Source organism: Pipistrellus hanaki (genome assembly GCF_964339955.1).
Source record: "Pipistrellus hanaki genome assembly, chromosome: 3".
In the NCBI taxonomy this organism is placed as follows: domain Eukaryota; kingdom Metazoa; phylum Chordata; class Mammalia; order Chiroptera; family Vespertilionidae; genus Pipistrellus; species Pipistrellus hanaki.
The window spans coordinates 186,985,623-187,000,083 of record NC_140505.1 but is presented as its reverse complement, the minus strand read 5'-3'; the positions used below and the strand labels follow the sequence as shown (position 1 = coordinate 187,000,083).

Here is a 14,461-nt window from a genome sequence, read left to right as displayed (position 1 = left end):
CCCCTCCCTCTCCCTTTCTCTCTGAAATCAATAAAAATCTATTTTAAAAGAATAAAGAAAGCCAATTGAACATACAAGTATGTGCTTATTTCTGGACTCCTCCAGAATACACTGTCTTGATTACTGTAGCTTCGTGATACATTTTGAAACTGGGAAGTGTGAGCCCTCTGATTTTGTTCCTTTTATTTAAGATTATTTTGGCTATTCTGGGTCCTTTGCTGTTCCATATGAATTTTAAGATCAACTTGTAGATTTTTGTAAAAAATACCATTCTTATAGGACTTGCATTAATCTGCAGATCAATTAGGGAGTATTTCCATCTTAACAATAGTCTGCCTTCCCATTCATGATCATGGATGTCTTTCCATTTATTTCAGTTTTTAACTTATTCTAATGATATGTTGAAGTTTTCAGATTATGTTTTTCATTTTTTTGTTAAATTTATTCTTAAGTATTTTTTAAATTTTTTGGTGGTATTGTATTGGAATTATAAATTAAGTTTTTAGTTACATATCATCTGCATCAAGTTTTACTTCTTCCTTTCCAGTCAGATGCCTTTTTTTTTCTTGCCCAATTGCCCTGGCTAGCACTTCTAGGGCAAGGCTGGGTAGAAGTGGCAAAGCTGACATCCTTGTTTTGTTTCTGACCCATCAAGTAGTCAGATAGCGGTGGGCTTTTATAGCTGTCCGTGAGCGCTCAGGAAGCTCCTGTGCTCCTGGTTTGTGGAGTGTTTGCCATTAAAGGGTTCCCAGTCCACTGAGATGATCAGAGCAGTGTTTAGCCGTGTGGTGCTGAAGGGGGAAAAAGCCCTTGTCCAAGAAGTACCATCCAGTGATCAACGCAAAAGGCTTGAGTTCTGAATCAGCTCGGCAGTCTGGGGGATCCTTTCTCCTCTAACCTTGTCTCCTCGGCGGTGTTCTCACCAGTGACTCTGTGAGCATGAGCCGCGTCTCAGACTTCACCCTCGCCCAGCTGGCCCGCACCCAGTGCCTGCAGGTCCGGGCGGGAGAGAATGGAGGGATGAGCAGCGCGGTGCCTGTTATCTCTGAGTCCTCTGGGTTCCGGAGGGACAGGACCTCCGTGGGAGCAGCGGTGTGACTGGGCGGGGGTCTGCGGTGGGTTTGGCCGGGAGAGGGTGGAGGGCGTGGCTGACGGGGTGACGGAAGCTGGGCAGCTTCACCAGGTCACGGTGCCTCGGGCATTTCTGGATGTTGTGATGACTGAGTCACAGTGACCAGAGGCCTGTGCCGCTCTGGGGGCAGGGACTTGTGTTCGGCCCTCTGCGCCTACAGGAATTCTCTTCTGTGTAGGAAGGACCTTTGCATCCCCGAAAGGCAGTCACTGATTGACCTTCCTTCCAATTATAGCGGAAATAGGTCCCAGGTCCGAGGGCCCTTTGTCTCACGGAGTGAGGAAACGTTGGCCATTTCTGCCTCTGCCTTGCTGCCCCCCTTCCAGACCTTTCCAAGCTGCTGGTGTCTCGGGGACACTGATTTCAGCTCCCACGCCATCCACACTTTGTGACATCATGGTGAGCTGTGTGGTGTGGCTCGTTATGTCACAGGCGCCAGGTTTGGCTCCAGGTGGGAAATGCAGAGTGAGAGCATGAGTGCTGGTGATGCAGTGAGCCCAGGCAAGACCAAAGGGGAAGCCCTGTGCTGGCTCCGCAGAGGATCTGGCCTGGAGGGACCCCTCCCCCTCTCCTTCACAGAAGCCACTCCGCCGCCAGCGCTGTCCCTGCTCTCTGCTTGCAGACTCGGGTTCAGCCTGGCAGGTCATTAGGAATGACTGGTGTCCGGCCCCTCCCCTCTGTTCGTCCCCTCAGCGAGGCAGTGTGGGCTGCCGTCCCAGCCGGGATTCTGTCAAGATAAAGCGCTCATGCCTCTGAGGTCGCTGTAGACGAGCGGAGATGTCTGGGCCTGGCAGGGCAGAGCGCGTTCGTTAGGCCTCGCTCCGGAGCTCCCCATCAGCGGGGTTGTCGGCTGCGTGTGGGTGTCCACACCGTTTGTAGGAGCCGCTCAGTGTGCTCTGCGTTCCCCTCAGAGCCGTGAGCTCACCCTCTGGGCTTGGAGATGTGCGTGTCGGGAAGCCAGCTGGTTGCCTCCCCCGGCAGCGCGGGACTTTGCCAGCGGCTTCCAGGGAGCAAACAGACGGGCCGCCGGCCGCGGGGCCAGGCGCCTGGCAGAGACCTCGGAGAGGTTTGCTGGCCGTTTCCTCCCCTGGCTCTTCCTTGAGCGGGGACAGGTCTCCGGGCCCTCCTGGGTGCGCGCTCTCCGGCCGGACCTTGCGCTTCCTGGCGGCCGCGGGTATGAGGACAGACGGGCGTCCGTCCATCGGCTTCCTGCTGGGAGGCCCTGCCGAAGGCGGACACGGTGGACAGGTGTTCAGGAGGCTGCTGTCTCCACAGATCTGGTGCTGGCTCCCGGCTGCTTAGTGTGGCTTACATTGTTTTATTCTTTTCTGCTTTTTAGCTTCAGGGAACACGTTTCCGAACGTGCTGCACTAATGGTCCGTGCCAGTGTTCACGGCTGCAGGGGCTCCGAGGCGCCTCGTGCTTCCTGACAGCCGCTGCGCAGGGGCTGCCCCCGGGCTCGCCATGTCTCCTTGGCCGGCGCCAGAGTGCCCGTCTCCCCTCCCGCTCGGAAGCGCGCTCTGGCGTGTTGCGCAGCGGGAGCCCGGTCACGCCATGCACTTGTGGGTTCTAAGTGAACGCACTTCGTTTACCGCGTGCTCCGTGCTCGAGGGGGAGGGTGCGGGCTTCCCGAGTTCTGGCCCCGGGTTTGCCTCAGAGACTCGAGGACGCAGAGGGCAGTGAGGAGGGTGCAGGCTCAGCCGCATTATGAAAGGCCTTTTTTATTTGTGTAGAATAAGAGGACCCTGCATTTTTTCATTTATATGTTTCCTTGCTTTCTTACCTTTTCACTTGCAGTCTGTGGGTACTCAGGCTGCTAATCTGGACCTCCGTTTAAGCCTGAGTTAAATTGCAAATTTACAAGGCTAAGTACCGTGGCTGCCTCCCGCCACGGTGCCGGGGAGCAATCTGAGGCTGAGCGATCAATATTTATTAGCATTCTGCCACCACATCTTGCACCAGTGACCTGGCTGTCGGTCTCTGGGCGCTGGTGTGCGGCGTGGACTCATTAATGAGATCTCCTCGCCCACGCCTCGCACTGCCCGGGCGCCCGGGCGCTCCACTCACCTGCAGGCTGTCACCGAGGATGCTGTCACCGCGTTAGAAGTTGGAATGAATCATTTTCCTCCGAGGATTAATGGCCCCTCTCGGGGTTTCTCTCCTCGGAAGCGTTTAGCGTGGATTAGGCAGCTCGTGTGGGGGCTTCTCCCTGTCTCCAGGGCCGGGGGTGGAGGGGCAGCGGCTCCCGGCCTGGCCTCCCTCCTGCCTCTGACCGAGGCGCGGCCGGGGAGCGGGTGCCGCAGGAGCAGCGGTTCCTCCCGGAAGCCAGGGCTGGGCCTGCGGGGGCTTCGCCTAGAATTGGGAGGGTTCGAAGCAGTACTTATTAGATTGCTTCTGATTATTAAAACAATAAGATAACAGGATGGAAATACAGAAAAAATTAAATCCTCTATAATTTTACTACCTAAAGAAGAACCGCTGTTATAATTTGGTAGATTTCCTTTGTCCTTTTGTAATGTATATAAATATTTTGATAAAATTGGGATTGCACTCACACATTTATATATCCTGGTTTTTCGAGCAATTTTACATCATGAGTATTCTCATATACCGTTAACTATTTTGAAATGTTAATTTCTAAGTGATACTTCATGTGGAGGGACCTTATTTCCTTGGGGTGTCTCTGATGTTTTCCTCTTGGAAATCATAGCGTGATTTGATTATCGCCACGTCCGACCCTGTCGGTCCCGGCCTGTCAGCCACCTGTGCCACTCGCCAGCCCCCGCTGACTGTCCCCTCTGTCTTGCAGATTGTTTGCTACATGAGGAGAACTTCTCGGTGAGGTGCCCCAAGCACAAGGTGAGTCCAGCCCCACGCCCCTCCTGAAGTGGCTGCAGACACGGCGGTCAGCGCCTGCCTGCTCTGGCCTGGGGGGCCTGCGGTGGGGTCGGCGCCGTGTGGAGAAGCGTGTTGGAGAGGAAGTCAAACTCAGTAACACTGCTGATTCCCACGTTAGTTTAATGGAGCCCACGTCACAGGTTGGGGTGAGTAAGGCTGGTTGTAGGCCTTGATACATGAGCAAAGGCGTGTTCCCAGCCAGGGAAACAGCTGACTCCAGGTCTTGGGGGACTCTCAGCGTCTCCAGGCTTTACTCCAGGGGAAGCAGGGGGTCCGCACTTGGCAGTTACCGCTGTTCCCTGTTCTCCACTCGGCTCAAGAGGTGTCTCGCCCTGGCTGGCTGGGCCTGCAGACTGAAGGGTCCCGGGTTCAATTCCAGTCCAGGGCAAGTACCTCAGTTGCAGGCTCCCGGCCCTGGTCGGGGCATTAAGGAGGCAACCAGTCGATGTGTCTCTCTCACATTGGTGTTTCTCTGTCTCTCCCTCTCCCTTCCACTGTCTAAATTCAATGGAAAAAATATCCTCGGTGAGGTTTAAAAATAATAAAATCTTTTTTTTTTAAAAGAGGTGTCTCTGGGTCCCCTCTTCTGGGACAGGACAGAAGATAGGTTGCTGGTCTGTGTCTAAAAGCGTGTGTGTGCGTGTGTGTGTGTGTGTGTGTGTGTCTTTCTGTCTGTCTGAGAGAGTGTGTGTGTGTCTGAGAGAGCGTGTATGTGACTGTGCATGTGAGTGTGTGTGAGTGTGTGTATGTGTGTGTCAGTGTGTGTGTGTGTGTGTGAGTGTGTGTATGTGTGTGTCAGTGTGTGTGTGTGTGTCAGTGTGTGTGTGTGTGTGTCAGTGTGTGTGTGTGTCAGTGTGTGTGTGTGTGTGTGTCAGTGTGTGTGTGTGTGTGTGTGTGAGAGTGTGTGTGTGTGGAGAGGAGGCAAGGACAGGAGGAACCAGGGCAGCATGGAGGCCGAGACTGCACCTGGCAGTGCCTGCCGCAGCCCACTCTCCTCTGGCGAGCTCACACTGACCCCTGGTGGTCACCGGCCTTCAGTGTCCAAGGAGGGCCAGAAAGTACCAGAAAAGGGTCCTCCCCAGAACGCTCCTGGAGGTGCCCACGGAGGCTTCTCGTTTGAATTATTTCCAGAGATGGACCGTGGGATCTATTTTTACTTAATCTACATGTTTTTTTAAACTTCCCTTTTTTAACGGGCACGCTTTGCCTCAGAACACCCTGTCTGAGTCTCCTGTTTGTCACTCAACACTGACTCTGCTTTCTCTCCCCTTTCCATGTGCTGTTCCTTTCCTCCCTCCGCCACCCTGACCCCGCTCCTCCCGTCCCTCCTGCCTGTCCTCGGCTCTGCCCGCGCCAGCCTCCCCTCCCATGCCCTCTCCCCGCCTCGCAGAACAAGACGGCGAAAGGCAGCCTCAGCACAGAGCAGTCGGAGCGGGGGTGAGGGGGGATGTGCCATGGGAATGGAGTACAGCAAGCACAGGTGAGTCGGGGGCTGGCGGCCCCTGCCCTGCTCCTCGGCCAGGCTGCGGCGGGGGCCGGGAGCTGCCAGCACCAGGTGGAGGACGTGGTGGCCCGTGTTGCTTAGGAAAGGGGGGCTCTAAACCGGGGTGTCGGAGGGACTGTTCTGACATCAGGCCCGGCATGTGCCCGGGGGCAGGACAGCCTCGGGTGGGGGCCAGGCTAGCGAGACATCATTGTCTGTGGAGCTTACGGTGGGTTTTCCTCTGGAAAACAAGAAATTCCCCGAGTTTGTCATTTGACATCTTCCCGGTGCTATGAAGGACTTGGTGTTACACAGGGAAGGAAGCTCCCGGAAGATTTCGTAGGCTTCAGCGCGGAGCCAGTTCAGCGGCAGCCCGGGAGGTGGGGTTGTGCTCTGAGCGGAGTCTGCGGGCTAGGGCCAGGCAGACGGCGGCGGAGTCTGCGGGCGGATCACCAGCTCAGGGCCCTGGACGCGGCAGGGCCCTGGGGCAGGAGGAACAGACTGCAGAGAGGAGAGAGGCAACCAGAACAGAACAGGCAGGATGGACGTTCCTGGCGGGACTCTCCTCCCGAAGGGGGCCCTGCTCTACTCCGGGGTCTGAGCCCCTTGGGTGCTCCCTCTGCTGCTTACAGCGGCTCTGCCTTGTCTGGACCACCTGACAGTGGCCTGGGGAAATGCACTTCACTGCGGAATGTGGCGGCTCTGCCCCGAGGCCGGGGGGCGCGGACAGGATGGGAAGCTGTCCAGCGAGTGGATCCGTGGTCGTCATCAGTAGCAGCCACTGGCCGCCGTCCTTTCCACCGGCAGCCCTCGGCCCTTCGTGTCCCTGCACTTGGTGGGGTCACTGTGCCTGGGCGCTCCGCCCCTTGCTGTGCACCCCTCCACCTGGCAGCGCTGCCCTCTCTGGGGACCACGATGGCCATTCCTGGGGGCACCGGGGCACCGGCTGCCATTGGTCGTTTGGGCCATTGTTTTAACGTGGGATCCCACTTGTGTGCAAGAGAAGGGGAGGCTGGGCCCGGCCTCTTCTGGGGGTTGTGTTCTCCGTGTCTTTCCATCCACTATTCCTGGCCCTGCAGCTGCCATCTGCCCTGCAGAGGGCAGGGCAGGAGCCTGGCTCACCCCCTCGGCACGGCCCTTCCAGTCTGCGGAGGTTAAATGGCCTCAGAGGGCAAGGATGACTTACTGCGTCCTGTCCTGTCCGCCTAAAATGTGTATCTTCATCTCCTGTCCCCACGAGGCAGGACCCCTTGTCCTGGTGTCCGAGTTGAGCAGTCCCCCTCCTCCAGGCCCGGGCGCACTGTCACCCTTTGCGGGTTGGGCAGGAGCCCCGAGAGCAGGGCAGAGGCTCTGCCCCACCCAGAGGCGCGCTCATCTGGGGGCCGCGCTGGGGGCCTGGCCAGGCAGGGGACGGGGGCTGGGCATGTGAGCACCACTGCCTGCTGCTTCAGTTTCTTCCGTAAAGAGAGCAGCCTTTTGAGGATTCCGTTAAATGAAACGTGCCCAGCGCAGTCTGCGTGGAGGGAGGCCTCAGCAGCTGGTGTACCAAGCACAGCCCAGCTGGTGGGCCGAGGCTGCAGTTGGGGCTCTGCCTGCACTCCCCCGTCCATCACATCCCGGGCCTGGGGTGCACGTCCTCGTCTCCCACATGCTGTGGGGCCTGCCACTTGGCCCTTGCCAGCCAGCAGTGCCAGAGAGAAAGCACCCTTGGGCAGCTCTCTGGTGGGCAGGGCTCTGGCAGCGAGGCCCCTGTCCCTGTCTTCCATCTTGTCCTGTAGTTAACAAGGAGCCCCCCTCTGCCCCCAGCCAGGCCCATGCAGTGGTTGGGAAGTAGGAACTCCATCGCCACTGCTTTGTCCTGGGTGCAAGGGGGTGCCCCCTGCACACAGCAGCCTCTGGTTGGCAGGGCACACAGCCCAGGTGTGAGCGAGGGTCCTGACCTAGAGGGTACCTCCCCAGGCTGGCCCAGCGAAGTCCTGGGGTTACATTTCCAGAGGAGAGTGGGACTGGCCATCACCCACCCCACACTCTGCTGCCCTCTCCCCTCCCCCCCGCCCGCAGGAGCCACACGTCCTTTAGCCAGAGCCCCCCGTTCTGCCCTTCTCACTTCAGAGGCTCTCATCACACTTGGACTCCCGGGGCCTCCTCCTAGGCCTGAGGCCGCCGCCCCCATCAGCTCCTCCGGGGCTGCGCTTCCTCCCTCGGGCTCTGCACTTGCTGTTGTTCCTGGACCAGGAGGGCTCCGCCTCCATCCTCACTGACTGGCTTCCCGGGGCCTCAGCATCACTTCCTCAGGGCCCTCCCTGTGTCTCCACTCCCCTCCCCGCAGCCCCAGCATCACTCCGCTCCCAGCCTCCTGCCACCCTACCTCCGCCTCCACTCCGCTCTCCGCAGCCCCAGCATCACTCCGCTCCCGGCCTCCTGCCACCCTCCCTCCACTCCCCTCCCCGCAGCCCCAGCATCACTCCGCTCCCAGCCTCCTGCCACCCTCCCTCCGCCTCCACTCCGCTCTCCGCAGCCCCAGCATCACTCCGCTCCCAGCCTCCTGCCACCCTCCCTCCGCCTCCACTCCGCTCTCCGCAGCCCCAGCATCACTCAGCTCCCAGCCTCCTGCCACCCTCCCTCCATTCCCCTCCCCGCAGCCCCAGCATCACTCCGCTCCCAGTCTCCTGCCACTGCTCCCCACTGGGGGCCTGGAGCCCGTGAGGGAGTGGGGTTAAAGGAGGCGTGCCCCCGGAGAAGGTGTTGGCTCACCTGCCCACCCCTGTTGGTACAGACTGAGTGAGACCCCTCCCCCTGCAGCTGGGCCTGCAGGTCTGTGAGAGGAGAGAGCTGGCCAGGCCGGTGCAGCCAGAGCTGAGGCTGAGGCCGAGGCTGTGGGAAGGCTTGGCCAAACATCGAGGTGCCTTTTATCTTTTATTTTTTGTTGTTGTTTTTATTGTTTTTCCCCCCAAGACACCTTTTTAGAGAGCATGGCAGACACTCCATGTGGGCTGCAGCTGCCAAGTGTGCTCCCAGCACCCACAGCAGCTGAGGCTCAGGGCAGCGGCCGGGCCCAGGCCACCCCAGCTCCTGTGGCTTGGACCACGTGTGTTACCTCTCGGCTCACCAAGTGGCAGGGTCAGGACGCCTCTGTTTTACCTTGAAATAGCGTCTGTGAAGCCACTGGCAAGGAATGCCTGGCACATAGCAGGTGCTCCAAGCATTTTCTTCCTGTTCTCCCTACCCAATTAGTGTTTTAGAAGTGAGAAGTTGGGGTCCCATTCCATTTGAGCCCATCTTGGGCCAGTCTCACCTCGAAGCCTGGGGAGCGCCTGTTGGGAGGCTGGAGGGAGCGCTGGGGCAGAGCATTGCACGGTGTGCGCAGCCCCTGTTCCCATCACACCCCTGTGTCCCGCAGCCCCTGCAAGACTCGCCCCTCCGGTCATGGTTGGAGGTCCCAGTAGCACCTTGGTCGCATTTACGAAGGACCTTTGGTTCCTCGCGCCTCGGGCCACAGCCCCAGCCTCCGGAAAGCCGAGCGGCAGGGGAGGCTCCGCACCGCCGGGCCTCAGGCCTGGCCAGCGTCCAGGTTTACGTCCAGTTTACGTGGGGACGCGGCCTGCTGCCTGTGGGCCTTCCTGTACCTGTGTGTGCGCTTTAAACAGAGCCTCTTAGCGTGCACACAGCCAGTGTGAGCTTTGCCCATTAGTACGTGATGGAAGCTAAGGGCTGTGACGTCTGGGTTTCCTGGGTGTGTTTGTGGGGGCAGAGAGGTGGGCCTGCTCCCCAGAGCGCTGTCTCCAGGCTGCGCCACTCGGGCTCTGGGCCAGCCCTCTGGCCCGAGTTCCTCGGAAACTGCCGTGTCTCTAGGACCTTGGCACAGAGGGGGTGGGGGGAACCCCACCCCACATGCCCCTGGAGGGTCATTCGGGCCTTCCTGAGCCTGGAGCTGGGGCTGGGAGAGGAGCCGCCAGCAGCAGGGTGTGGGGAGCTGGGCGGGCCCAGGGACAGGGCTGTCTGATGCAGAGCTGATGGCCGGGCGCTGAGTCAGGGGCCACCTCGTTGAGGACCAGGCGCCACCACTTGCTGAGCCCTGCAGGCCCAGGAGGCAGCCCCCCGGGGTCGGGAGTTCTCTCCTGGTTTCAGTTTCTTCCTTCAGTGCCCTGGGCAGGCGGGACCCCGTGAGGGGCCCTCAGTCTAGTCCCCGAGCCACAGGTCATGGCTGCCTTAGGGGTGTTCGGCCCAGACCACTGGGGCTCCACCACTGGTCTAGGATGTCTCCCAGGTCAGCAGCGCCTTCCGGCCTGTGGCTGCTGGGCCCGTGGAAGTTCCCACACCCACTGTCTGCTCTGTCTTCCAGGTGAGACTGTGGAGATGAGGAGACACTCATGACGGATGGAAATGGTCCTACTGTGCAGCCACACCCCGCCCCGCCCGCTGTGCCCACCCGCCTGCCAGCACCTCCTCCCAAGTCCTTACATCACACTCAACCGGGACACCACAGCAAAGAGACCCGAGAAGTCAGAATGGCTGTTTCCATGGACACAATCTCCATAGTGACGATGCGGGGGGAGGGGGGAGGGGTGAAGGGAAAGGGTGGGGGGAATTAAAAGGGAGGGACAAAATATATATATATAAATCTATTTTTAGTCTGGAAAGACTTTGTTTAAATGAAAGGTGCGCTGTCCCTTTTGATTCTATTTTAAAATTATCTAGCTAAAGAACTCCAAATTGGTTCCAATAACGAAATTTAAATGTGAAATTGAACTCAACAAACTCTCATCTCAGCAAGGACGGGGCGTGGCTCTGCCTGTCAGCCTGTCTCCCGCCCACTCAGATCTCCAGAATTGAAGGTCGAACACACCCAAACCATTTGTCATTAATTTCTCTCAAAGTGGGGAGTTGGGGGAGGGGAGTGGGGGTGGTCCATGTTTTCAAGAGTGGGAGAATAATGTTTAAACACAAAAATAAATTTTTTCATTTCCAGAAACACTATTTATTTATTATTTTTAAATTTTTATCTTTTTGGGGTGAAATTGGTAGATGCCCGAGGTCACAGCTGTGAGCTGCGTCACTGAGGCCAGGGGAACCCCGCCTCCCGGGTGTGCAGGCAGCAGCCGGCCCGGCGGGGGCCGCTGCAGGACAGGAAGTCCATGCGGAGGCCAGGGCTGTCTGAGCGGCGGGTAAGCTGGCCAGGACACCCCTCAGCCCTTCATTCTTTCTGCTTTTGTTTTTATAAAGGAAAAGGGGCCTGTCGGTTGAACAGCCCCATGCTATGTGATTCTTTATGTTGTATTGTTTTGTTTTGTAAAGTGTATAATTTTTAAATGAGTTTTAAAAAAAAAAAAAGAAAAAGTACAAAAAAATCCTTGTTAAGGCCTTAAGAAGGGGTTAGTGCATCTTTCAGGGGTCACTCTGCCGTGGGGATAAAATAGCTGTTTCACAAACAGTTTTATTTAAAAAAAAATCAAAAAAAATAATAAACTTCATTTTAACCTTGTTTCCTTTTTTATTGATTGGAAAGCAGATGTGTCTCTTTGTCCTCCCGCTGCAGCCCCTCGGCAGGGATGGGGGGGGGGGGGGGGGTTCGGTTCTGCTGCAGCGGAGCTGGTCTGCTTGGTCCCGCCACTCAGCGGGAGGGGTGCCCCGCCCGAGTGTGGGAACGGTCAGATTTACTTACGCTGATATGAGAACATATTTCCAATCAACATTAATTTTAAAGGTTATAAAAAAATAATGCCATGTTAATGGACTTTTTTAGAGAACAGAAACTCTGGAAGGAATGTTGTGAAGTAGAAATAAGCAATTATAAATGAGTTCTTGTGTGCTCATCAATTTGGGGCTGCAGAAATGGCAGATTAATTTCGTTTTAATGGCTACCTCAGCCGGGCGGCCCATTTCTCATTGCACTGCCGGGACGAGGCAGGGCGGTGTTCTGTGGGCCGCCGACCTGCATAGCAATGACGGCTTGTGAGCTGCTTGGCATTAACACAATTCACATGAAATTGATAGATTTCAGGTGTCAAGGGCTAAACTACAAAACTTGAAAAATATGCATCTTGAGGAAAATATTTTTCTGACAGCAAATGATTCTTCGTCATTTTGCCTTTTATTCCCCCTTTGACTTTCGATGTGTGAGCAAGGCCCTGTGACCGTCAGGGTCTTTCCTCTGAAATGTGGTGCCCCAGCAGCTCCAGCTGCCCATGAGCATCTCGGTGCCCCACATTTGAGTTCTGTGCGTTTTATTGAACATATGTAACTGTTAGCAGTTTCAGGTTCATAGCAGTATTGAGCGAAAGGTACAGAAAGTTCTCATGTGAACCCTGACCCGCCACCCACAGCTGCCCCGCTACCAACTCCCCAGCCGCAGGGCCACTTGTTACAGTCAGGGAGCCTGCTCTGACACACTGTCAGCCAGTCCCACCGTGGGTTTGGACACATCCATGGCCTGTATCATTTTATTGGTTTTAGAGAGAGGAAGGAAGAGAGAAACATCTATTGTTTTACTTATTTATACGTTCATGTGCCCTGACAGGATCAAACCCGAAACTGATGCTCTAACCCAGTGGTCGGCAAACTGCGGCTCTCGAGCCACATGCAGCAGCTCTTTGGCCTCTTGAGTGTGGCTCTTCCACAAAATACCACGGCCTGGGCGAGTTTATTTTGAAGAAGTGGAGCTAGAAGAAGTTTAAATTTAAAAAACTGGGCTCTTAAAAGAAATTTCAATCATTGTCCTGCTGATATTTGACTCTGCTGACTAATGAGTTTGCCGACCACTGCTCTAACCAACTCAACTACCTGGCCAGAGCCCATTGCTCCGTTCAGAATTTTGGTCCTGGACGCTGCTCCATTGCCCGGAAGTATCCCTGTATCCGTTCCCTTAATGGAGGGCGCCTTGGTTGCTTCCAAGTTGGGGCAATTAGGAATAACGCCGCTATAAACATCCTATTTCTGCTGGGACATGAGCTTCCACTCCTTCGGCTCAACTCCAAAGAGTGTGATTGCTGGGTCACGTGGTAAAAGCATGTTTTGTTTTTTAAGTTGTGGCTTAAAACAAAATTTACCATCTTAACCAATCCGTGTGCAGCTCGGAAGTGCTCATCCATTCACGTTGTTGTGCAACCGATCTCCGGATCGCGGGGATCTTTCCTCCGGCCAAGCGGAAGCCGGCGCCGTAAAGCAGCTGGGAGGCGGGCCCTGCCAGCCCCGCCCGCCCGCCGCCCCGGCCGCGAGCTCCTGCGCCCCCGGCGTCGGCCCGCGGGACTGCAGGCGCCCGCCCGGCCTCCGCGCGGAGGCCGCCGCCGCGAGCTGAACTGGACGCGGGTTCTGCCCCGGAGGAGGGAGCGGGCCGCGCGGGGAGGGGCACAGTGAGCCAAACGCCACCAGCTTTCCCGAGGCCCAGGGCGCGGCCGCTCCCGCCCGCTTTCCCGAGCTCCGACCGAGGGGGCTGCTCCGCGGCGCTTCGGGGGCCCTGGCCGGTCATCGCGCCCGGGGGACCCGGCCCCACGCGCTCTGCTCCGCCATCGTTCTGGCGTCACGCGGGCCTCAGCCTCGGTCAGTGTCCAGCGGCCCGTGCATGGACCACCTGTGACTTTCGTGCCCCCTGGGGGGGCGGGGGGAGAAGGTGATTCTAAGGAAATAATGGGACTGGCCCGGAGAGAAAGTCAGGCCCACACTGCGCAGCAGGAGCTCAGCGCTGAGTTCGCGATGGCCGGGCTGCTCCGTCACTGTGACCCGAGCGATTCCGGGACCCCGCTGTGCCTTGGGGACAGGGGGCCACCTGCCTTAGGCTGCGGGGGACACGGGTGAACAGCAGCCAGTGCCTGACCTCAGAAGCTGCCTCAACAACTGGGCCCTGGCTGCCTGTGCTGGGCCGCAGGGCGCCCTGGCTGCCTGTGCTGGGCCGCAGCCCCCGGCGGGGAGGGCAGGGTGTCCCTCACTGCCCTCCCCCCCGCCGGGTGACTGCTGGGGAGCAGGACACCCACCCAAAGGCTGCATGAAGGCAATCCATGGAGGGCCACTCGCAGCCCGCCCGCGAACCCCTGACTGACAGTCCTGGTGGGAAGTGCTGCTCCTGGGACGGGGCCAGGGGAGAAGCCACAGGCTGGACCCCAGAAGTCCCCAGGGGGCCTGTGGGTCTTGCCCTCCTGGTCTATTGTGTGGCCTCAAGACTGGGCTCCCTGCCTCCTGGAGGCCCAGGGACCCCCGGGTCTCTCCAGCGCAGTGCCCAGCCAGCTGCTGAAGCCGGCCGCCAGCTGCCTCCGCCCCCTCCGCACGCCCTGCCCAGGGCTCCGCTTTGGCCCCAGGCAGGTCACCTGGGCTTGCGGTGCCAAAGCCAGCCCAAGTCCCCGTGAATTCTCCCCAGAAAGTCCTGCTCCAGCCGGGGACAGTGCCCCACAACCCTCACACAGTCTGCACTGCTGGCCTGGCGTCACCACCTTTCCTGTGGACCAGCACCGGGGAGCAGGGGCCCCTCGCCTGCCCCCTGCTACAGGCCCAGCCCAGCACCCAGCACCTGGGCACCAGTGGGCAGGAGACCATTCAAGCCCTGGCCACGCAGGCTGGGGCCTGGGGGAGGGCGGGAGGGGCAGTGGGGAAGGCGGGAGCAGTACTCACAGCCAGGCCAGGCCAGGCGGCATTTGCAAACATGAAAAGCCAACAACAAGAGGCCACAGCGCTCTGAGCCACAGGCACCCTGGGAAGAACGGTGCTCTGACTGTTGGGGAGTGAGGAGGCAGGCGATGCCGGGAGGCAGGGACGGTTCTGGGACGAGGCTGCGACCACGTAGGTGTGAGCCTGAGAGACGGAGGCAGGATCAGCCTGGAAACCCCGGGTTCTTCCTCGGAGCCCGACAGAGCTGGGGGGAGCCGGGGTGCACTTCTCCTCCCCCGCCCCCGCCCCGGGAGAGCACCCAGAGAGGACCGGAGGGCCGGGGTTCTCCGGCCACCCCTGCACCTGCCCTTCCC

General features: G+C 58.2%; 1 protein-coding gene and 1 long non-coding RNA gene across 5 annotated transcripts in view; both read left to right on the top strand.

Annotated features, from left to right (window-relative positions):
* Window positions 1-10,995, top strand: part of TCF20 (transcription factor 20) — an 86,293-nt gene extending 75,298 nt beyond the window's left edge. For 3 of the 4 annotated variants that reach the window (XM_084879085.1, XM_084879084.1, XM_084879082.1), the window contains exons 4-6: window positions 3,942-3,991; window positions 5,388-5,510; window positions 9,856-10,995. In XM_084879085.1, the coding sequence (XP_084735211.1) occupies window positions 3,942-3,991; window positions 5,388-5,471 (134 nt within the window). In that variant the 3' untranslated portion in view covers window positions 5,472-5,510; window positions 9,856-10,995. The remainder of the gene's footprint in view (window positions 1-3,941; window positions 3,992-5,387; window positions 5,511-9,855) is intronic. The other variant, XM_084879083.1, reaches the window with a different exon arrangement.
* Window positions 1-14,461, top strand: part of LOC311620108 — a 120,271-nt gene that overhangs the window by 98,326 nt on the left and 7,484 nt on the right. Inside the window, exon 2 of the long non-coding RNA XR_014794634.1 lies at window positions 13,405-14,085. This is a non-coding gene — a long non-coding RNA (uncharacterized lncRNA). The remainder of the gene's footprint in view (window positions 1-13,404; window positions 14,086-14,461) is intronic.